The 24,016-nt window shown below is 40.8% G+C and overlaps 1 protein-coding gene across 1 annotated transcript; it reads left to right on the top strand.

Moving 5' to 3' along the window:
• The first annotated feature begins 1,101 nt into the window (after window positions 1-1,101).
• Window positions 1,102-20,749, top strand: IL22RA2 (interleukin 22 receptor subunit alpha 2). Its single transcript, XM_086316163.1, has 5 exons — window positions 1,102-1,252; window positions 5,309-5,444; window positions 9,179-9,357; window positions 19,023-19,189; window positions 20,397-20,749. Exons 1-5 carry the CDS (start codon window positions 1,192-1,194, stop codon window positions 20,544-20,546), a joined length of 693 nt encoding a protein of 230 aa, XP_086172289.1. The 5' UTR covers window positions 1,102-1,191; the 3' UTR covers window positions 20,547-20,749.
• Window positions 20,750-24,016: the final 3,267 nt, after the last annotated feature.

Below are 24,016 nucleotides of genomic sequence, written 5' to 3'. Positions count from 1 at the left end.
CTACTTCCCCCATTAAAACTCATCTTCAGGTAAGTAGGGACAGTATCTATGTTATTTGCTGCTTCATCCTTGATGCTGAGAACAATGCCTATCTCATGGTAGGGCAGAAACTATGTTATTGAGTCAAGTATTTACTTACTTATTACTTAAATAATTATTAATTAATGGATACTGCTCAGCAGCCATCACTATTGCCGACTAAAGGGGTTATTCCACCAAGAGCTTGAAAGTTCAACTACCCCAAAGGAAAAAGAAACCAGCATGTATTTCTTCTTTTACCCCAAAAGCCTCTTTAAAAGAAAATCTTTGAGTTTCTTGTGCTTTAATGTATAATCTTAGTGTTGCTAAAAACATGTAATAAAAAAAAGTTTGGTAAGAAAACTGATGTAGTGAATCATGGGCAAAGAACAGATGACCTAGTTTGATTAGATTTCCAAGAAGATATGATGAAGATTTAACGTAGTTCAAAATGATTGTCCTTGGTCTTCCTCCTTTTAAGGATTTACTTGGTTTGTTGGGCTCAAAATCTTTAGCAGCTAGATTGCTGGAAATGGAGAGTGCAGATGGAAAAGGAAGAGGCAAGAGCTGCATGGGGCCCAGGGCGCTATGGACTGGGACGGCCGCAGAGGGTGGGAGAGAGCCCTGCAGAGAGGCCAGGCGGGTGGAGGGGATGAGGTCTACACCGAGGAGGTTACTCGAGGAGCTCCCATGAAGGGAGGAAAAGGAAAAATTAGCCAGAGACCCCACCTGCTTGAACCACTGCCAGGGGCCCTGATCACTGCAACCGCCAAGCCCGTTACTCAGAGTCACTGGCAGCCCCTCTGCCCCCTCTGCCAGATGCCATTTAGGCCTCCTCCGCTCACCTGCGAGAACCTGGCATAATTCCTCACCCTGTCTGCCCCCCGGCCCACCAACCCTCAGTGTTCTGCCTTTTCTCAGCTAGCAAAGCTCCCAAGAAAAACAAGCTTCCACATTACAGTGACTTAACTGACAATATTTTTGAAATGATTCTTAATACTTAGTCCTCTCAAGTGATAATACACGAACAGGGTGAAATTGTATTTACTTCAAGAAGCATGGTTAAAACCAAAAGGGGATCTTCGAGCGAGAGGATTCTGGTTTCCTCTCTTGTCCAGCGCTGTCGTCTCATTAAGGTGAACTCTGGCCACCCGACCAGTCACACTCGCAACCATGACGCCGAAATGTTGCTTTCTAGGCTTCCTCCTCAGTGTCCTCCTGCCTGGTGTGGTAGGTAAGTGCTTCCTTTCTTCTTAATTTCTCACAGTGTTGTCATCAAAGTCTGCTCCAGGGGACCATTAGACATAGCAGTGGCGCTTTTCTGGGCTTTGGAAAAATTTCAGCTCTCTCCTGTCACATATTGGTCAGAACAGACATGGGGTCAGTTTCTCAGTGTGTTGTTGCTCCAGTCGTGTCTGACTCTTTGTGACCCTATGGACTGTAGCCCCCCAGGCTCCTCTGTCCATGGGGATTCTCCAGGCAAGAATATTGGAGTGGGTTGCCATGCCCTCCTCCAGGGGATCTTCCTGACCCAGGGAGCAAACCCATGTCTCTTGCGTCTCCTGCGTTGGCAGGCAGGTTCTTTGCCACTGGCACCTCCTGGGAAGCCCAGTTTCCCTCTATAGCCTGGATAAATACATGCAGACTTCATGAGTAGCTACTAAAGAGGAGGCACTCTAGGGTCCAAAAAACTCCACAGGACAAATACACACCCTTCTGGGTCTCCTTAGCATTTCTTTCAACTTCAAGGGACAAGCAGAGCTCCTAAACCAGACTGCCTGAATCTGGATTTCAACTCTGTCTCTTTATTATCTAGAAAAACTGGGCTGATTGGCTTAAACCTCCTCTGCTCCGATTACTCCATCTGTAGAATGGGGATTGTAGGTCACTGTAAGGATTAAATGAGTTAATAATATATGCCAAGTGTTTAGCACCGTGCCTAGCATAGAATAGATCATAAACAACATGTGAGAATTTGCTGTTGGCATTCATGGAGAATTCTTCAAGAGCAGAGAGCATCTTGTCACCCCAGCTTACCTCTGAGCAAAACCATGAGGGCCCCCAGTTAACAGATGTGTACCTTCCAGTGTAAGTGGCTCAAGTAACTTTCCCAGCATTCTACACTTGCCCAGTGACTGATAATTTAAACACAACAAGCCTCCATTTCCCAGAAATGTGTGGATTTGGGAAGACTATGCCTTTGGTCTTTGGTCATACCAAGGATTCAATTAAAAGAATATGACAGGAATTCAAGTGCCACCAAAATGACCTTGGTGCTGCATCTTACCAACCCTAGGCAAATCACACAACTTCTTTAGACCTTGGTTTTCCCATCTGTAAAACGTCCTAATGAAAGTACCTACCTTATTAGGTGGTTGTAAGAATGAAAAAAGAGATGAAGTTTTGAGCACAGTGCCTGATAGATGTTTAATGCTCAAAATATGTTTTATGAATACCAGCCAGGAAGAGGAGGAAGAGGGCAAAAAGGAGGAATATCTTTGACTTCTCACTGTTCTGCTTCCTCCATTGGCTCCTGTCCCCCCAGGCTTTGCTCTTGGTTTGCTGTGGCCGCTGAGAGGCAGGCTCTGGAGCCAGACAGCATTGGTATAAAATCAGCCTCACTGTCTGCCACTTTGCCAGCTCTTTTACCTCCCCAAGGCTTGGATTTTGGTCTGTAAGAGAAAGACCATAATATTATCCTTTTCATAGGTGAGCTGGGCGGATTCTTGCAGGTAAAAGACCTGCGGTGTTTTGCAGAGGGCTTGTTATTTTCTTTGATGGTGCCTACCAACGGTGTTACAAAAATGAGAGGAGAAGCCTGAAGACAGACGAGATAAAGGACACTGGACCATTTGTCTTCAGGACAGCAGATCAACTGTAGGCAGGATCTTTAGGAAACTGTGCCTATCACTTCCTATCAACTCCTGAAAACTTTCAAAGTTTTTATGTGCTAAATATGATTGATCCGATAGTGACTTGCCTGAGCGAAACCAATCATGGCATTTGACTCTTTCCAAGTGATATGTTCTTGTACTTTGGACGAAAGGAAGTCCAAAAAAGTAAAAAATAAACAGAAACCAAATAACAGCAATTTGGTTGGTAAAAATAAATACCTAAGGAAACAGCCTTATTCATTGGAGAATAACACGTTTTATTTATTTACTTACTTTTGGCTGTGCTGGGTCTGCCTCGCTGCCTGCAGGCTTTCTCTAGTTGCGGTGAGCAGGGGCTGCAGTCTAGTTGCAGTTCGTGGGCTTCTCACTGTGATGGCTTCTTTTGTTGTGGGGCATGGGCTCTAGGGTATGCGGGTTCAGTAGTTGTGCACTGCCTCACAGCATGTGGCATCTTCCCAGGTCAGGGATCAAACCTGTGTCCTGTGCATTGGCTGGGGGATTCTTAACCACTGGACCACCAGGGAAGCCCCGAGAATAACAAGTTTCGAAAGTTCAGGGAAGAGATCATAGGCATCAGAATATTCGCTTCCCTTTGAATGATATTTGAGCAAAGACTTGAAGGGGGTGAAGAAATGAGGCTTGTGGAAATCCAGAGAAGAGTATTTAAGGAAAAGGAAAGGGCCAATACAGAGACCTCAGATGGGGCCACCCCCGGCATGGTAGAGCAGGAGAAAGGAGGACACTCTGGAGAAGCCAGGGGGCAAGTGATAGAAGATGAGGAAGAGACAGGCAGGGGAGACATGCTTCCTGACTCCTGCTTCTGCCTATCTCCTATCCTTCAGCAGAAACGTTGGGCCTGTCAGGAAGGCAAACCTTTAATTCTGCCTCTTTTACGTTTTCATCTGGTACTCTCTTCTTTTTTATTTAATTTGCTTACACAATGTTACATGACAAATTTATCCAGTAAAAATTCAACTAGGACTCTAGCAAAAGAAAAACAGTTTATTAATGCATACATAGCACATCACTAGTGAGGAACTTAAATGAAGATGAACTCAAAATGGCGTCTTAAAATCCCAGCTTCTGTAGCATCTTCAACAAAGAATGATATACCTGTGGAAATATGACAGGACAAAGGAGAACAGTTCTAGGCTTCCAAAGGTGGCAATCTGTGGGAAAGTAAATATGAGGAAACTAATGGAGTCAGTTTCATTTGCAGATTCATCTAGTGTTTTCTTTGGGCTGGTAAGAGTCTGTCTCCAGTAAAAGAAGAATTTATATGTTGGCTTCCCTGGTGGCTCAGAGGGTAAAGAATCCACCTGTAATGCAGGAGACCTGGGTTCAATCCCTGGGTTGGGAAGATCCCCTGGAGGAGGGCATGGCAACCCACTCCAGTATTCTCGCCTGGAGAATTCCATGGACAAAGGAGCCTGGCAGGCTACAGTCAGGGGTCACAAAGAGTTGGACATGACTGAGCGACAGCATATCATAGCATTTAGGCAGAAAAGGAGGGGATCAGGAAAGTTTTTACTGCATTTGCTGCTTCTCAGTTGCCTTCAGCTCAAAATAATTTTTATGTCAAAGGGACATTTCTGGGGGTGATATATTCTGGTTTCCTTCAGACTCCAGAAAAAAAATTGTCAAAGATCTTTTACCTCCAGCAGACTAAAGGCTGGTGAGACTGAGCTTTCACATTCCATTAATTGAGCAAGAAATCACAAACTGTGCCAGTGTGAAATTATGCCCATTCCTGTCATGACCCCTGATGAGACTCCTCTCAGGGAAGTTCCTGGCACGGGCAGTCTCCCTCCATAGCTTAGACCAGTCACCTAAACAATTATGCTCGGGCACTTGGAGCCAGGATGCAGGCAGGTAAGAGGATCTACTCCTGAGTACATGGAATAAAGTCAGGTCAACTAGACAGGCAGAGGACAATGAGGCAGGACCTGGAGATGGAGGAAAAACCAGAGAAAGGAGGAATGAGTGCTAGGGTGAGGTCCTGGAGGCTGAACTGATCCCAGGCGAAACCTTGAGGAGTGGTAATACAAGACCTCCTAGGAAGATGAGCATCTCAGTCATTATATTTCATCACCACCAGGGACAGATCAAGACAGTATCTTCTCACTCTCTTACTTCCTCTCCAGTTTAGAAGTGATGTGGGAGATTATCACATATGTTTTTACAGTCTGGATCACAACTCTTTTGAGACTTTAGCATGCATCAAAATCCATCACATCAAAGATCCAAAATGTTGATTTCTGGGCTCCATGTCTACCACCTGCTCTTAGAACAATTTCAAAGAATCCCAATGGAGATATTACTACACTGAAACTTATGGCTAATGACAATGGTGCTTGTATCAATGTTCAGTTTTGTCTCTCTTCTTATTATTTTAGAAACTCAGCCAGCCAACGAGTCTCTGAAACCTCAACGAGTCCATTTTCAATCCCGAAATTTTCACAACATTTTGCGCTGGCAGCCTGGACAAGCTTGTCTTGGGAACAACAGTATCTATTTTGTGCAGTATAAAATGTAAGTCATCTGAGTGTCCTCCAGCTAGTAGATGGCTGCTGAGATTCCATGTCCTAGAATGCGATGGCGTGTCAAGATCTGAGCTTTGGCAGTTTCAGAAGGGTTGAGAAGAAGCAGAGATTGGGGCAGAAGAGTGTCTCCCCTGAAGGTGACACAAAATGCATGATGACGTGAAGTCTGTGGAGGGAGGTACTTCATACCTAGGAGACCCCACTGAGGCCTTACAGGCTCAGCCTTCAGCTTCACAATAGACTCTTACTATTCACTTGTCCACTGAGTGCTAGAAGCGACTTGTTTAGCATATAATAAGTACTCAATCTCAATTAAACTGCTGCTATTGATAGTTGAAAAAGAAGTTGTGGAACACAGGGAAGTGAGTGTGTAAAGTATATTTTCAATTAAAAGTCTTTTTAAGTTTAGAGTGAGTTTGCTATTTAGAAAAGTCCTTTTAAAACTGAATGCCTCTTGAAAGCATGAACGCAAATTGGAACACACCACGGCATGTTCCTCTTTCATGATCTTCAGGCTAATTCTAATGGATCAATGCAAAAACTCAGATATAATCTACTCCTTTCCTGGATCAAGGCCTGGGAACAGAAGTTTCAGATTTGCAGATGGCAGATTTTCCCCTTCACACATCTTGTTCTGGACACGGTGGGGCGGCGGAGGACACGGTGGGGCGGTGGAGTACAAGGTGGGAGTTAAGGCTCTTCTCTTTCATAGATTGAGATGCTAGTTGAACATGAGGCAGGCAATATTACTGTTTAGCTTTTATGGTTTTCTATTAGAAATTCAGAAGATCAGATGCAGCTATGGACTAAAATGGCAGTTTTTATGCCATAAATTCATTCCTGTCTCTCTAGCATGGGATAGATTCAAGGTCAAATTTTTCCATTAATCAATCTCTCTAACTTCAGAAGGACTATCTCCAAAAGTTTCTCAGTCTTGGTGGGTTTTTTCAACATGTTTTGTGGAGCAATTATAAACTTTATGAATCTTTATGATAAAAATTTCTCCACTTCTAAAATAGACTTGTGCATCTATTTTGGAAATGCTCCTTGCATATAGGAAGTGGGGATCGATGATCTTTTTATGCTTCCCCTTTAGGCAGTATAAACATGTCCAAAATGAGCCTATTTGTGGTTCAATATAAACAGTGGATTAGAAGTTGTTTTACCATGAAATTAATGAAGATTAGACTTTAGGGCCCCATGGAAGAATTTCATAGTTCTAATTCTTTTTCTTAAATAGAGCTCCCAGACTTGTATAAAGTTCAGACTATCTGGATCCCTTCCTACCTATGTGGTATTTTCAGTAGCACGATGCAGATTTATATTTTTGAAATTTTTTGCTTTGGGTCTATCCAATTCTCGTGGATATACTGTTAGATATCTCATAGATATACTTGAAAGGTTGTTGTTGAATCACGCGAATACACCGGGATTCTTGGCCCCCGGAGGAGAATTCAATCCGGGGCCAGAGACGAGGCTTGATCGCTCAGAGCTTTTGTGTAATAAAGTTTTATTAAAGTATAAAGGAGATAGAGAAAGCTTCTGACATAGGCATCAGAAGGGGGCAGAAAGAGTACCCCCCTGGTAGTCTTCAGCTGGATGTTATATAGTCACTAGCAGTCTGTTAATGAAAGAAAGGAATGTCTTAAAATTCAGAATGGCACCAGGCCCCTCACCCATAAGATGCATTTTGGGATAATCTTGGCACCAAATGGTTTATCCTGGGCCATAAAATGATTAACTTGAATCTTTAAGAAGGGCAGACCACCATACAAATAGTTTCATTTACATAGATTAGGGGAACAATATCCATACTGGTTTGTCATGTAGGTTCTGGGCCAAGAGGCAGAACCGACTTGGAGACAGAGTTTGGTGTAAAGGCATAGTACATTAGCATAGCTTAAGACGAACATTTCCATAAGAAAAAGGCATTGGTTATCTCTAGGCTCAAGAATAGCTAACTTCAGGCGAAACCGGGTGTCATTATGGCAACACAGTATTTTAAGAGAAACCTCCCTTTAAATTTGTATAGAGAAGGAAAAAATATTGCTAGTTTGTTTCCTCCTGCCGCTTAAGAGAGATAAAAATGTTTGACACTTGCAGGCTATTTCCTCCATTTGGAGACCCCTGGCCTTCCTGCCTGTTACCCTCTCATACTCATAGATATATATTCCCTTTGGAATAGGACAAAAGATGATATATTACACCAAAAAAAGAAGCCAGTCATTACAGCTAAATTTAGCTAGCAAAGACAATGTCTCATCAATAAATAAGAGTTCAGTTCAGTTCAGTTGCTCAGTCGTGTCCGACTCTTTGTGACCCCATGAATTGCAGCACGCCAGGCCTCTCTGTCCATCACCAACTCCTGGAATTCACCCAAACTCACGTCCATCGAGTCGGTGATGCTATCCAGCCATCTCATCCTCTGTCATCCCCTTCTCCTCCTGCCCTCAATCCCTCCCAGCATCAGAGTCTTTTCCAATGAGTCAACTCTTCACATGAGGTGGCCAAAGTATTGGAGTTTCAGCTTTAGCATCAGTCCTTCCAATGAATACCCGGGACTGATCTCCTTTAGGATGGACTGGTTGGATCTCCTTGCAGTCCAAGGGACTCTCAAGAGTCTTCTCCAACACCACAGTTCAAGAGCATCAATTCTTCGGCGCTCAGCTTTCTTCACAGTCCAACTCTCACATCCATACATGACCACTGGAAAAACCATAGCCTTGACTAGACAGACCTCTGTTGGCAAAGGAATGTCTCTGCTTTTTAATACGCTGTCTAGGTTGGTCATAACTTTCCTTCCAAGGAGTAACCGTCTTTTAATTTCATGGCTGCAATCACCATCTGCAGTTAGAAAACATTAAATTGTGTTCAATATATGTTATTGGTTCTGCCCATATGGTATCTTTTGATATAATGAAACTATTGTCAACATATAGTTTGCAGAGAACAAATACCATGAATGTTCCTCCTTATATGACTATAGAATTATATTTCAAGTCCTTCAGCAAATACTTTGGGGGCTTTTCTCCCCAGCATCTAATCCCTCCTCTGTTTCCACCATCACCTTACTGCGTTTTCTCTTATCTGTGACTGGTAATCTTCCCTTTTGCTGTTACACCATCCCAGAGTGTTAGGCTGAATCACTGTATCTGGCTCTTTGACTCATTATGTTCTCTTCTTGGGTTCTCCTCCCTCTCTCCCAGCCTCTAATTGCAAAACTCCTTAGCTAACCCTCACTACCACCCCTGATCAGTTGTCAAAAAAAGAGATTGACCTTAGGTGTTGGGTAAACATCACCTGAGATGAAAAGTGGTAGCAACTTCTCAGAACCAGCCGCATTACTCAACAGCAGGCTGATGAGAAGTGAGGAAAACCACAAAGCCCTGAAACCCCAGGAGCCTGAAGGACGTAGTCAAAAATGGAAGTTGGTTCAGACACCAGAAGAAAAACTTGCCTAAGTACTAAAGATCCAAAAACCCTTATGCTAGGGATACAGAAGATTATCAGGCTTGAATTTATCTTTCAACAAGATAGCATTTTTATTAACAAAAAGAAAAAAACATTTAAAGAGACTTAAGAACAACTGTCAACTTTCACAGGGGTGCTGATGATACTGGAGGACAAATGCCAACCAGTCTGAAAACTGAATAGACTGAAAAAAAACTGAAGACTCCTCCAGTGGAATAAAGGAACTCAGATTTTGTCTTTTTCTGCCTCTAGGTATGGAGAGAGACAGTGGAAAAATAAAGAGACCTGCTGGGGGATTCGAGAGTTCTTCTGTGACCTTACCAATGAAACATCAGATATATGGGAACCTTATTATGGGAGAGTGAAGACAGCTCTGGCTGGGGTCCACTCAGGCTGGACCATGACACAGCGGTTCATTCCATGGTGGGAAAGTGAGTTCCATGGCACTTCTTTGCATTTGCTTTCCCTGACCTTCAGTAGCCCTCACAGAGCCTGGCTAGCTAACTACCAGGCCCTGGGCTTTGCTGAGGTGCACACCATCATCTCATTTGATCTCATTCTCAGAACAACTCTAGCAGATGGGTTTTACTGTTCTCATTTAACCGTCCAGAAAATCAAGGGACAGACTCTTTGGAAGTAGCCCAGGTCTCACAGCCTGTATCAGCCAAGTCAGGATTCAAAATGGGCTGCCTCTGATTATGAAGCTGACACTCCATCCTGCTGCCAGGATGTTGCCATCTAGAAAAAAAAGTATTTTTATATAGCAGAAAGGGTTCATATTGCCCTTCCTAAGCATGAGGGTTACGTTCTTAAAAATACACTTTAGACAATTTTTCTATTGAGAAAAGTAAGGTTTTTAGTTACCTCTCCAAAACAGGAGATCCAAAATACTCTCTAGTATCCAATTCTCAATAATGTTTGTTCTCCTTCTAACTTAGTCATAATCTCAGAATAATGTATTATAACTTATGATGAAAGTTATTTAAAAAACTAACAGACTTCATATAAAATAGTAGACAAAATGTATGAGAAAAATGTGTCTAAAGTGTATGTACAAAGATATGCATAACAGAACAAGAACAAAAATATAGATATTATAGTCCTCACAATGCAACTAATCATGAATCTATAGTTAATATTATAACGTCTCCTCTCATGATTAACTCAACATTTGCTTTCTTTTCAGCCAGCACCTCAGCCTTTCATTTTTCAGGAGTTTGTGTCCTTTTGATCTTTCCTCTATTAGTTTAACATAGCCTACATTAATTTTTATCTCTGAAAACAGGAGTTCTAAGAAGCACCTCTGAGGATGCCTAGCATATTTGACCCCAATGTATTTATAACAGCTCTATTTCACTTTGATAATTGGAACCAGTCATCCTAGACAACACAAGGACCTCTCTTCCTCCTTGTTGGTTAAATGGCGTAAAAATCTCCCAACCATCAGGAAGAAGCCTTAACTTCCAATTCTTGGAAACTATTGTTATAACCCAGAAGAAGGAAAGGATCAAGTGTATGGGAAACAAACCATTTGATGAATCATCCGCTGTGTTTAAAAGTGAGAATTGCCCCTCCATCTTTTACTTCCTGTATCTTAGACCAGTGAATTCTGTCCATGGAAGAAATAGCACCATTTATTGGTCATATTTCATATGAATAGAATCACATAATATGTGATCTTTTGTGATTGGCTTTTTTCATTTAGCATTTAATGTTTTCGAGATTCATTAATGTTGTAATGTATATCAGTATTTCATTCCTTCTTGCTGCCGAAAAGCATTGCAGTACCTGAATGCACTGCATTTGTTTATACTTTCCTCAGTTGCTGCATGTTTGTTTATTTCCACCTTTACACTACTATGAATAGAGTACCTGTGAACACTCATATACAAGTTTTTGGGTTGATATGTTTTAATTCTCTTGGGTACATACCTGGAAGTGGAATCACTTGGTCACCTTATAACTCTGTTTAATCATTTGAGGAAATGCTGCATTGTTTTCCAGAGCAGATGCACCATTTTCCACTCCAATCAGCAGAGTATGAGGGTTCCTATTTCTCCACATCCTCAGCACCACTATCTGCTCTTTGATTATAGCAGTCCTAGTGGATATGAAGTGGTCTCTCATGTGATTTTGATTTGCATTTCCCTGACGATTAGTGATACAGAGCATCTTTTCATGTGTTTATTGGACTTCGGCATATGTCCCTTGGAGAACTGTCTATTCAGACCCTTTGCCCATTTTGAAATTGAATGCTTTGTTTTTAATCACTGAGTTTGAAGTTCTTTTATGTACTATGGACAACAATATCTTATCAGATATGTGATTTTCAAGTATGTTCTCCCATTATGTGTTTTGTCTTTGAGCTTTCTAGATGGTGTCATCTGAAGCCCCAAGTATTTAACTCTGATAAAGTCCAATCTACTTATTTTTACTCTGGTTGCTCATGATTTTGGCATTATATCTCAGAATCCTTTGCCAAATCTAAGGCTATGAAGATTTATCCTAAGTTTTCTTCTAAGAGTTTTATAGTTTAGCTCTACATTTAAATCTTTGATCCATTCTGTATTCACACAGTAGTATTCTGAGTCCCCAAGGATTACCATCAACTCAGAATCATGGACCAGTATTTCTATGATCTGTTGGATCACAGAAAAAGCAAAAGAGTTTCAGAAAAACATCTCTTTCTGCTTCATTGACTATGCTAAAGCCTTTGACTGTGTGGATCAAAACAAACTGTGGAAAATTCTTAAAGAAATGGGAATATCAGACCACCTAACATGCCTCCGGTGAAACATATATGCAGGATGAGAAGCAACAGCTAGAACTGGACATGGAACAATGGACTTGTTCAAAATTGGGAAAGGAGTACATCAAGGCTGTATATTGTCACCCTGCTTATTTAACTTATATGCAGAGTACATCATGAGAAATGCTGGGCCAGACGAAGCACAAGCTGGAATCAAGATTGCCTGGAGAAATATCAATAACCTCAGATATGCAGATGACACCACCCTATGGCAGAAATCAAAGAATAACTAAAGAGCCCCTTGATGGAGGTGAAAGAGGAGAGTGAAAAAGCTGGCTTAAAACTTAAACATTTGAAAAACTAAGATCATGGCACCCAGTCCCATCACTTCATGGCAAATAGATGGGAAAACAATGGAAATAGTGACAGACTTTATTTTCTTGGGCTCCAAAATCACTGCAGATAGCAATTTGCAGCCATGAAATGAAAAGACACTAGCTCCTTGGAAGAAAAGCTATGACCAACTGAGATAGCATATTAAAAAGCAGAGACATTACTTTGCCTACAAAGGTCCATATAGTCAAAGCTATGGTTTTTACAGTAGTCATTATGAATGTGAGCGTTGGATCATAGAGAAGGTTGAGTGCTGAAGAATTGATGCTTTTGAACTGTGGTGTTGAAGAAGACACTTGAGAGTCCCTCGGACTGCAAGGAGATCAAACCAGTCAATCCCAAAGAAATGTCCTGAATATTCATTGGAAGGACTAATGCTGAGGCTGAAGCTCCAATACTTTGGCCACCTGTTGCAAAGAACCAACTCATTGGGAAAGAACTGAGGCTGGGAAAGATTGAGGGTGGGAGGAGAATGGAGCAACAGAAGATGGGATGGTTGGATGTCATCACTGACTCAGTGGACATGAGTTAGAGCAAACTCTGGGAGATCATGAAGCACAGGGAAACCTGGTGTGCTGCAGTCCATGGGGTTGCAAAGATTCAGACACAACTGAGCGACTGAACAACAGCAACTACCAAAGAGGTGCCCAGTGCTGTGAAAGCCTGGTTAAGGAGGGACCTGATCAGGGATGTCAGGAAAAACATCTCTGAGGAAATGACACTTGAGCTGATAGCTGAAGATGCATATGAATTTGAGCAAACTCCAAGGGTAGTGGAGGACAGAGGAGCCTCTTGTGCTGCAGTCCATGGGGTCGCAAAGCGTCAGACACAACTTAGCTACTGAACAACACCAACTGCAAAGAAGGTAGTGCATCCCAGGGGTTGGCAAATGCCCTTTTTGCAGGAAGAAGCATGGCAAATACAAGAGACTGAAAGACAACCGTATGGTTAAGAAGAGTAGGCAGAAGGGAGCAGAAAATAAGGCAGGGCTGGAGCAGTAGGCCATCAATGAGATATTACTTTGGAGTAATCATTTTCTCCAGAAAAATATTATTTAAATCAAGGGGTCACATGATCAGACTTGGGTATTAAAAAGATCACTTTGGGTACATTGGAAAGTTACATATCAGAAAACAAAAAACAAATAGGATACGGGTAAGTGAGGTAGACTCCTGAAATATAAGATAGAATTTGGCTTGAATTAGGGTAATGAAAAGGGCTACAGAAAATTTATTGTTGGAGGGACATTTGGTAGGAAAAATTGTCAGGGCTTGGTGATAGACTGGATATAATGTTAAGGGAGAAGGATATGTGAAAGAGGACTTCTAAGTTTCTGGTTGGCATAATTAGATGAATCACTGAGATGTTTTTCATGGGATTTGATGGGAAAAGACCAGTTTAATGGGGGTTCAAAGTAGCTATGATTGTTGAGTTCAATTTTTATTGTATTGAGTTTAAGATACTTTTCAGACACCCAAGGATAATATCTGTACAGATCCAGGACTCTGTTAGAGACACACATTTGTGAGTCATTTGCCTACGGTACAAAGGGTATTGATACAATTTGCTCACATGCACGCTTAGTCGTGTCAGATTCTTTGTGACCCTTTGGACTATTGCCTGCCAGGCTCCTCTGTCCATGGGATTCTCCAGGCAGGAATACTGGAATGGGTTGCCATTTCCTCCTCCAGGGGACCTTCCTGACCCAGGTAAAGAACTGGCATCTCCTGCACCGCAGGCACATTCTTTACCTGCTGAGCCATCGGGGAAGCCTGATAGGACTGAGACAGAGTGTTGAGTGTTGAGTAAGACCAGGTGTTGAGAGAACCCCAACAAAAGATGCCTGAGTAGGGAGGATAAATCTTAAAAGGAGACTGAAAAGAAATAGCCAAAGATGTAGGAGGAAATCAGGGGACTGCTTTATTTGTGAATATCTCGAGGAGAGAGAAGTCAATGAATAAAACAGTGCTATGAGGTCAAGTAATCTTAAATTGGCCATTGCAACACAATCACAGTCCAGTGAAACGGCTGATAATGGTCTCTGAGTCACAAAGTCCTCCGTCATAGATCACAGATCAGGAGCCCTTATGAAGTCTGTAGTCAGGTTCACTGGTGTTCCTAGGCCAATGCTTGAAATTATGTGCTTCATCTGTATTTAGGATCAAATAACACATTAAACATCCAGACTCTAAAATAATGAGTCACTACATTCAAAGGACGAGGTCTGTATGCATATGATTAAAGGAAAATTCTTCAACAGTCATAACTTGGGCCAGAAATAACAAAATTACTAGAAGAAAATCAGTTATGCATATCGTGCTGTGCTATGCTTAGTCACTCAGTCATGTCCGACTCTTTGTGACCACATGTACTGTAGCCTACCCGGCTCCTCTGCCATGGGGATTCTCTAGGCAAGAATACTGGAGTGGGTTGCCATGCCCTCCTCCAGGGGATCTTCCCAAACTAGGGATCAAGTCCAGATCTCCCACACTGCAGGCAGATTCTTTACAGTCTGAAACACCAGGGAAGCCCATAAATACTGGAGTGGGTAGTCTATCCCTTCTCCAGGGGATCTTCCCAACCTAGGAATTGAACCGGGGTCTCCTGCATTGCAGGCGGATTCTTTACCAGCTGAGCTACCAGGAAGCCCTATACATATCATACTGGCCTACAAAACTGACTCATGCTTCTCATCTTTCAAGTGATAGGCAGGAGGTCTATGGTCACCAGAATTCGGAGCATGAAAACCATAAACAAAATTAAATATCAACCACTTTGCATGATTAAAATGTAAACAAACAAGAATTCCTTCTTCAAGCAATCGGGCAAAGTTTCCAACATAGTTGAAAAGTGAATTAACATTTTTTTTGGTTACAAATTAAAATGAATCCCCCTTTTCTAAGAGGCTTAGAAATTCTGAATATATTATACCACATTCTCTTAACTCTGTAGACGAAAGGGAAAGAAAAGGAAGGAAATCCCCAGGTGCCAAAACAAAGAAGCTAGAAACCAGAGAAGAAACAAAGTGAAGTTCCACTGCCCTGAGGACATTTGCCCAATTTAGTAACTAGCAGTAACTGGACCCTGGGAGGGGAAACAGCCCTTCCCTGAACAGAAGACAATGTCATAGCCAGCACAGCGTGGGGAGTGTACTTCCAGAAAATCTTGCCCCCACATAGGGCTACACTCTCAATAAAAGTGCAGGAAAAAGCCCTTTAGAGAAACAAAGAAAGGTGTACAGTTTCAGTCTTGACTGTTAGGAATCAAATGTTTCCTAAATTCAGAACATTTTGAGATTCAAATACATACAAGCTTCATGTTCCAGAAAATACCACTTTGAGGCTGTACCACGCTGACGGTGCCATGGGATACCTTGCAGAAGCAAATGCTCAGACCCAAGTTCAGAAGCAGCACTACCGAGATGAGGTCATGTGATCTGTGTCCATGGTGCCGTTCAGTAGAGTACCCACTGTCTTTTTAATGAAGGAGACTGGATCAATTGGAAAAATAAGAAATCTTGGTCCCCTACATCCCTCATTTTCAAAATCAAGTATGGCGAAATGAAAACAGTAAAACTTGGCAACTACAGACTGTGGGCCAAACTTGACCTACTTCTGTTTCTAAAATCTCATTTTATTGGAGCAAAGTCACCCCCATTCATTTACACTTTGTTTGTGACTGCTTTCAGTCATCAATGGTAAAGTCAAGCAGTTACAACGAGACATATATGGCTCATGTATGTGTGTGCATGCCCAGTCACTTCAGTCATGTCTGACTCTTGGGGACCTTATGGATTATGTAGCCTGCCAGACTCCTCTGTCTATAGGTTTCTTGAGGCAAGAATACTGGAGTGGGTTGCCAAGCCCTCCTCCAGGGGATCTTCCCAATCCAGAGGTTGACCCCACATCTCTTATGTCTACTGCACTGGCAGGCAGGTTCTTTACGTACTGAGACAGCTGGGAAGCCCCATATACAGCCCACAAAGCCTAAATATGTATTATCTGGCCCTTTACAGAGAACTTTTGCTGATTTCTATAAAATAACATGGGAATCCCTGATGGCTCAGGGAAATCCCAAGGACAGAGGAGCCTGGTGGGCTACAGTCCATGGGGTTGCAAGAGTTGGACACAACTTCAGCAACTAAACCAACACTGTAAAATAACATGGAAGAATATTTTTATGATTTGGAGATAGGTAGACCCCCAAAAGTACTAATGAAGAAGGAAATGACTGATAAATTGGACTACACTAAAATTATGAACTTCTGATTATTAAAATATAACATTAAAATAATGAAAATGCAAGCCACAGAGATATAATATTCACAATGCCTGTTTTTGAAAAAGGACTATGTCCAGAATGTACAAAGAATTCTTACACATCAATAACAAGGGGCAAAAGACTTGAACAGTCTTTTCACAAAAGGGAACATTCAAATGGCCAATAAACATGAAATTCCACTAGTCAGCAGGAAATGCAACTTAAAAACACAATTAACTGGTACTACACACTTACTAGAATGACCAAAATTAAACTTTTTAAAATATAATAATGTCAAGTGAAAAACAGAATCTTTCATATACTGCTGGTGGGAGTAAAAATGGTGTATTTACTGTGGGGAAAATGTAAGTATTTATAAAAGTTAAACATATATAAACTCTATCACCCAGAAATTTCAGCCTTAGTTATAGTCCCAATGAAATGCTTGTTTCCCAAACTACGTACAAAAGAATGTTCATTAAACTTTACTCAGAATATCCAAAAACTAAAAACAAACTAAGAGTCTGTGAATAACACAATGGATTAACTGTGTTATTCATACAGTTAAATACCACACAGCAATCAAAAAAACAAATTCTTGACACATGCATCATGGATGGATATGTACGCGTTCGACTGCCAGGGCCACCGTAGCCAAGTACTACAGGCTAGGTGGCTCGAACAAGTTTATTTTCCTATAGTTGTGGAGGCTAGACATCCAAGATCAGGTATCCAGAGGTTTGGTTTCTTCTGAAGCCATTCTCCTTGACCACCTCACTCACTGTGGCCTTGCATGGTCATCCCTCTGTATTCAGTCTTATAAGGATTCCAGTCATTGGATCAGGGATCACCCATATGACTTCATTTTATCTTAACTGTGTGTTTTTTTTTAAGATCCTGTCTCCAAATACAGTCATATCCCGAGGTGCTAGGATTAGGACTTCAACCTATGATTCTGAGGTGGGGCATAATTCAGCCCATAATTATATACATACAAATAAAAGTGAAAGAGTGAAACAAGCCAGACAAAAAAGTGTACATTGCATGATTCCAAAAACAAATGCACATGGCAATAAAAGCTAGGACAATTGTGGTTATTCTCTGGGGTTAAGTCATTGGAGAAAACATGGAGTTTTCTGGGGTGCTGGTAATGTCCTTGTTCTTGTCTGGGTGGTATCTGTACATGGTGTTTATCTGTAAAGATTTGTTTAGCCATATTGTCATGATTTATTTGTCTGCATCTATCTTATAGGTTGATTTTTTAAAAAGTTTATTTAAAGTTTAAAACTTCAAACCAAAGCAACAAAAATGAGTACCAACTTTCAACATGTGTTCACAATAAAAACACAAGGAAGCAGATCAACACGAGCAAGTTTGTAAGAAACAAGCACTTGGCTGGACCAGCGCTTTAAGGATTTGTATTATTGAAAGCAGATAATAAAATAAATAAGTTTAAAGAAATAATAGAGGAGAATAAAAACATAATCAAAGGACAAAATATTACTAAGACCAAATAGACTGGAAAGTACTTAAATAGAACTCATAGAAATAAAATTATAATCAGTTAAATTAAAACTTTGATTTTAAGAGGAGTTAAAGATCAGTTTTGGAGAAGGAAATGGCAACCCACTCCAGTATTCTTGCCTGGAGAATCCCATGGACAGAGGAGCCTTGTGGGCTACAGTCTATGGGGTCACAGAGAGTTGGACACGACTGAAGCGACTTAGCACGCACACACGCAAAGATCAGTTTAGAAATGCTGTTGTTGTTCAGTTGCCAACTAGTCTCCAACTCTTAAATCAATGGACTAGAAGACAGCTCTGAAGAAACCATTCAAAATACTGAGAAAAAGAGATGGAAAAATAAAAAAGAAATTAAGACATGGAAAAATCAAATAAGAAATAGTGACAGATACTGAACTGAAATTCTAGAATAAAAACATATGTATCCCGATCTCTATATCAATTTATCTATCTATAAATCTATTGATCATGGCTTATTTTCAAGAATTATAAAAGATAGAAATCTACAAACTAAAAACACATAATGAATGCCAAATAAGAAAACAACAACAAAATCAATTAATGAATTAATTCATTTATAATTACTAAATGAATTTAACTTGCTAAATTAAATTAAACTGACCTTAAACCCTGCCCCCAAATAGTTAATCTGGGGGAAATTAAAGTGACAGTTTATTTGGTTTTCTTTCCTAGTTAATGATCATCTGATTATTGACACCAAAATTCAAGAAACAAAAATTCTCTCTCAGTCCTTCTCCAGCTACTCCATACTATATAACATAGTTCCATTGAAATAATGTTATGCAAACAAGTCTTCGAATGATTTTAATGCTGCTTTGAAATTCTACCTCTTTAAGGACCTACAAAATATTTGCCTTACGCTAAGAATATTCACCCAAATAACTTTTTATAGTTCATTTTCTGAAACAATCACTGCAGGCTGTGGAAGTGATTGATAAATGTCCTCTTAAAGCTGATTCAGAATACATCAGTCTTTGCAAATAAAAAATCATCTTCAAAGAAACTTCTCAGATATTTATATTTTGAGTGTCACCAGTATCCCTCCCTGATGACTTTTGCCTGATCCCTGAATTTAATAATGATCTGTTATTATGTGTTCATGGGAAATATTACATTTTGAGTGATTTGTCAAAATTTCCTATTCTTTCAGCAAAAATAGATCCTCCAGTCATGAATATAACCCATGTTAATGGATCTTTGTTAGTAAATCTCCATGCTCCCAACTTACCATACAGAGACCAAGAAGGGGAAAATGTGTCAATGGAATACTATGAGCTAGTATATCGAGTCTTCATATTTAACAATTCACTGGAAAAGGTAAGTTCAGATAGATAAATTTGGTATTTTTCCTTCTGTTTAAGTAACATTCTAGCCGTGAAACAGGTCCTGTCTTTTGCTACTCTACCCCTTCTCATTTTTCCTTATCTTTTTCTAGTTCCTTCTCCCTTTCACCCTCATTGATAAGCAATTGATGGTTACCATCACCATCAGAATTGCGTGCACACTTGCACCTTTTTAATCTCTCAGTTGGTTTCCATTTGATCGTCCCTGTATATCTAAAGATTGATATTAACAATATTCAGTTCCATTTGATGGTCACAAATATTCATTTTTATGGAATCTTTACACACTTTTAAGTGGCTTTTGGATCAGAGCGTTACATATTTGTGCCAATTTTGCTATGATATTATAATTTCCCATTGGTGCCTTTATTTAGGTCTGGTGGTCAACTAAATGTTCCCCTTTTTGATATCCATCTAAGACAGGGTTCTTTTGGCTATAAAAACAACAGAAACCCATTCAAACTGGCTCAAATAGGAAAGTGGAGAGGAGAGGATTTTTCGGAGAAGGCAATGGCACCCCACTCCAGTACTCTTGCCTGGAAAATCCCATGGACAGAAGAGCCTGGTGGTCTGCAGTCCATGGGGTCGCTAAGAGTCAGACACAACTGAGCGACTTCACTTTCACTCTTCACTTTCATGCACTGGAGAAGGAAATGGCAACCCACTCCAGTGTTCTTGCTTGGAGAGTCCCAGGGATGCGGGAGCCTGGTGGGCTGCCATCTATGGGGTCGCACAGAGTCAGACACAACTGAAGCGACTTAGCAGCAGCAGCAGCAGCAAAGATCAATCTTAAGGCAGCTGGAAGCAAGAAATAAAGTGTGGCCAGGCTTTATAATGACTGGGAAGGAGAACTGGAGAAGTAAGTCACATGTCTACAGTTGTCTCCAAGTCTACTCCATTCTCCTCACTGCACAGTTCAAATTCTTAAAAAAGAGACTCTGACCACTGGGGCAATCAATGGACATCACTCACGAAGGAGTCATGTGGTTCCTTCTCAGCTACGTGACCTGTCCCTTTCTCAGTCTGAGAACTAGGACTCGGGAGATGGAGGATGTGTCTGGGAGGTAGCTCTACAGCCCACTACTACTGTGGTCATGAACAACTTAGTTTTATCAAAAATAGAGCAAGCCAATGACTTACTGAAAACTGTTTATCATCTCATTTTTCCCCCTTGTGTGCAGGAGCAAAAGGTGTATGAAGGAGCTCACAGAGTTGTTGAAATTAAAGTTACCTCACCTCACACTGGTTACTGTGTAGTGGCTGAGCTATACCAGCCCATGTTAGACAGAAAAAGTCAGAGAAGCCGAGAGAGATGCGTGGAAACTCCTTGAAGTACTCTGCAGAGTGCAATTCAAAGCTCTCTGAGAATGAGACGATTTGTTTTGAAGAATCTTACTGAAAGCCATTCTTATATTTTCTTTTTTTTTAAATTGAAGTATAGGTGATTTACAATGTTACAATGTTAGTTTTTATATTTTCTTAACACAGTGTTCACCATTATACTTCAGGGACTTTATTTAATAGTTCTTTCTTCTTTTATATTTTATTTGTAAATTAAAAATAAGAAGTACCTCTCTCCCCCACCCCCAAAATCATCAGAATTTAAAAAGTTAGAAAAAAAGGACTCTCTGAAATACAGAATTTTGTTTACATTTCTAACATCTCTAACACAATCTCTATTCTTCCAAGTCTGCTAAATAAAAACTAAAGAACCAAAGAGGTGTAGGCATTTTTAAAAAAATATTCTTGAATAAATCTTTAAAAATAGTTTTACAAACAAGTGATCCAGATATAATTCTTTTTCAGTCTCTATTGACAGTTAACGTGACATAGGTAATTCAATTTTAACAAAAGTGGAATTTTTGTGTGAAGAAGTATTTTCCCATATGTTTTTATTTTATACGAATATACTCCAAAGACATTCGTTTTCCATTATATAATATTCCTACTTAATGAACCAATATTTTATTTTAAGTTCTACCCTATGTAAATAAGAATGGTATTTTAAAAAAGCTTCTCACAGTCTCTGGATTAGTATCTGAATAGTTTATCAACAATAACATCTAAACACCAAAGAACGCCTACTCAATACAACTTCCCTCATTTAGCACATACTCACATTAATATTCGGAGAAGGCAATGGCAACCCAATCCAGTACTCTTGCCTGGAAAATCCCATGGATGGAGTGGCCTGGTAGGCTGCAGTCCATGGGGTCGCTAGGAGTCGGACACAACTGAAGTGACTTAGCAGCAGCAGCAGCAGCACATTAATATTTTTTTTCTGTTTTTGTTTTCATTTTTAATACTGCCTGAGAAGACTATATCCTTATTCTCAAAATCAGGTATAATAATTTTCAGCAACAAGTTAAAAACTAATGCCTAACTCTAAACTACACCACACTCATTACCCAGCCCTTCCAGTGAAGGGTCTCCTGCCAGTGGGATCTTCATTATCTCTACATACAAGGATCTTTTGAATGACAGTTTGACTGGGGACATGGGAGATGGCTGGGGACCAGGTAGAGAGGTTGGCTTGCAGCTGAAAGCATAGCATGGGTGGTGGGTTTATTGGGAAAAGGAGCTGGTGCTGACAGAGATTGTAGGGCCATTAAAGACCTCCAACAACCTTCTAACAGCTCCATGTCCCAAGTGAGTAAAGATCTATGACCTTGGGCTCAAGTGGCCTTCCTCACTTGGGGCTCAGCCTTGCATATGTGTTTAAGGTTGTCTTTCTTGTGAAACAATATGAATTGGAGAACCTTTATACAATTTCTCATAAACATTGTTCAAACTGTGACAAAAGTATAGAGTTTCTGGTTTTACACAGTTACATGTATGCATGCATGCTCAGTTGCTCAGTTGTGTCTGACTCTTTGCAACCCCGCTGGGCTGTAGCCCACCAGGCTCCTCCCTCCATGGAATTTTCCAGGCAAGAATACCGGATTGGGTTGCCATTTCCTACTCCGGGGGATCTTCCTGACCCAGAGATTGAACCCATGTCTCCTGAGTCTCCTACATTGGCAGGCAGAGTCTTTACCACTGAGCCACCTAGACAATAATAAACATTAAAAAGTATTCAGAAATGCAAGGAGGGAGATAGTAAGAGAGAAAGAGCTAGAGAATTAGCCTTACTGCTTTTCTATAAAGTTATAAAAAGCGAATTTGAGCATACGTCTCAAAACTAAAGTTACTTTAATCTGTGTTTTTGAATTATGCTTTTCTGGGGGGCTTACTGTCCTTTTCAGGGGCAATTAACAGCAATGGGATGGGTTGGGAGTAAGGATTATACATGGCCAACAGCATTTAAGTTTCTGAAGTTCAATAGTCCTAACGTCTGGCTTAAAAAAGTTATGGTTGCCTCATGAACGTTATTAGCTAGAATCAAGTTTTGTTTCATGTTTGCTATACTTTGTTTTTGCTTTCACACTTAGCCATATGGCTTGGGCATTCTTAAGCAACTATAAAATACGTTGTAACAAAGATATGTCATATTCTTCATTGTATTCGGAATATATTGTTACACTATTTCAATCAATAAACTTTTTTTATAATCTTGTCTCTGTATTAATTCCTTCACAGTTATAAAAAACACCTCCATACACAAAAAGAATGTAGGTAGTCTTAACATTGAACATTATGTACAAACTAACTTCATTTCTTTTGCTCAGTGCTCAGTTGCTCAATCGTGTCTGACTCTTTGTAACCCCCTGGACTGTAGCCCTCCAGGCTCCTCTGTCCATGGAATTTTCCAGGCAAGAATACTGGAGTGAGTTGCCATTTCCTGCTCCAGGGGGATTTTCCTGACCCAGGGACTGAACCCACACCTCTTGTGTCTTCTGCACTGGCAGGTGGATTCTTTTCCACTGAGCCAGGCTCCTTTTAATTCCATGGGCCTGCCCAAGACACTCATTGTGATGCCAACTTAGCAGAGTCAGAACTGCTATCCTCCTCCACCTGGAGTGGCCATTCTTTGCCCTGGAAGGAGGCATTACACTAACTCATAGCATTTCCCAGTCTGGGGATCAAAGTAACAGTTCAGACACACGTCATACAACAGAGTCAGCACTCCCTTGTCCTCTTCCACACTCACGTCTTCTTTACATTGAGCACTCAAGGTTCTAGAAGAATCCTGATGCTGCTCTGCTGGCTGTTGACTGGGAGGAGCAATCAGTGGGCTCAGCATACTTAACCAGTCCCTGTTATGTTGGAGGGTCTCCTGCGGAGACATGAGTCAGCAGCAACTCACCTTGGGGACAGCAGCACCAGCAGCAGCAATGCTGGGAGGTGCCCCTGGGCACGAGCCCTCCCAGAGATTGCCAACAATTCCATTATAGAGCCTGTAGACTTCAGGGCTCAATAAATCTATTTTTTAAATGAATTTTTATTGGAATATAGTTACTTTACCAAGTTGTGTTAGTTTCTACTTATAGCAAAATGAGTCAACTATATATATATCCCTTTCAATAAATCTTCTAATTTTTTTGCTTTGCATTTTGAAGTATCTATTATTTGGGTTTTTGAAGGATAGACTTGTGAAGCCTGTCAGACGAAATCCTAATTAGACTTGCTAGACCCACACTAAGTTCCAGCCAGAACGGAGCAGAGTTGAGCAGGACTTGAGGCATTCATTGATCTTGAAAAAGAAAAGTGAAAGTCTTAGCTGCTCAGTCATGTCTGACTCTTTGCGAACCCATGCACTGTAGCCCACCAGACTCCCCTGTCCATGGAAATTCTCCAGGAGTGGGTTGCCATTTCCTTCTCCAGGGGATATTTCCAACCCAGGATTGAATCCCAGTCTCCT

This window comes from Bos grunniens, chromosome 9, assembly GCF_055505025.1.
Source record: "Bos grunniens cultivar Pamir isolate PY7600 chromosome 9, Bosgru_T2T1.0, whole genome shotgun sequence".
Lineage (NCBI taxonomy): Eukaryota > Metazoa > Chordata > Mammalia > Artiodactyla > Bovidae > Bos > Bos grunniens.
The sequence above is the reverse complement of the archived record's forward strand: the minus strand, read 5'-3'. Positions and strand labels throughout refer to the sequence as shown.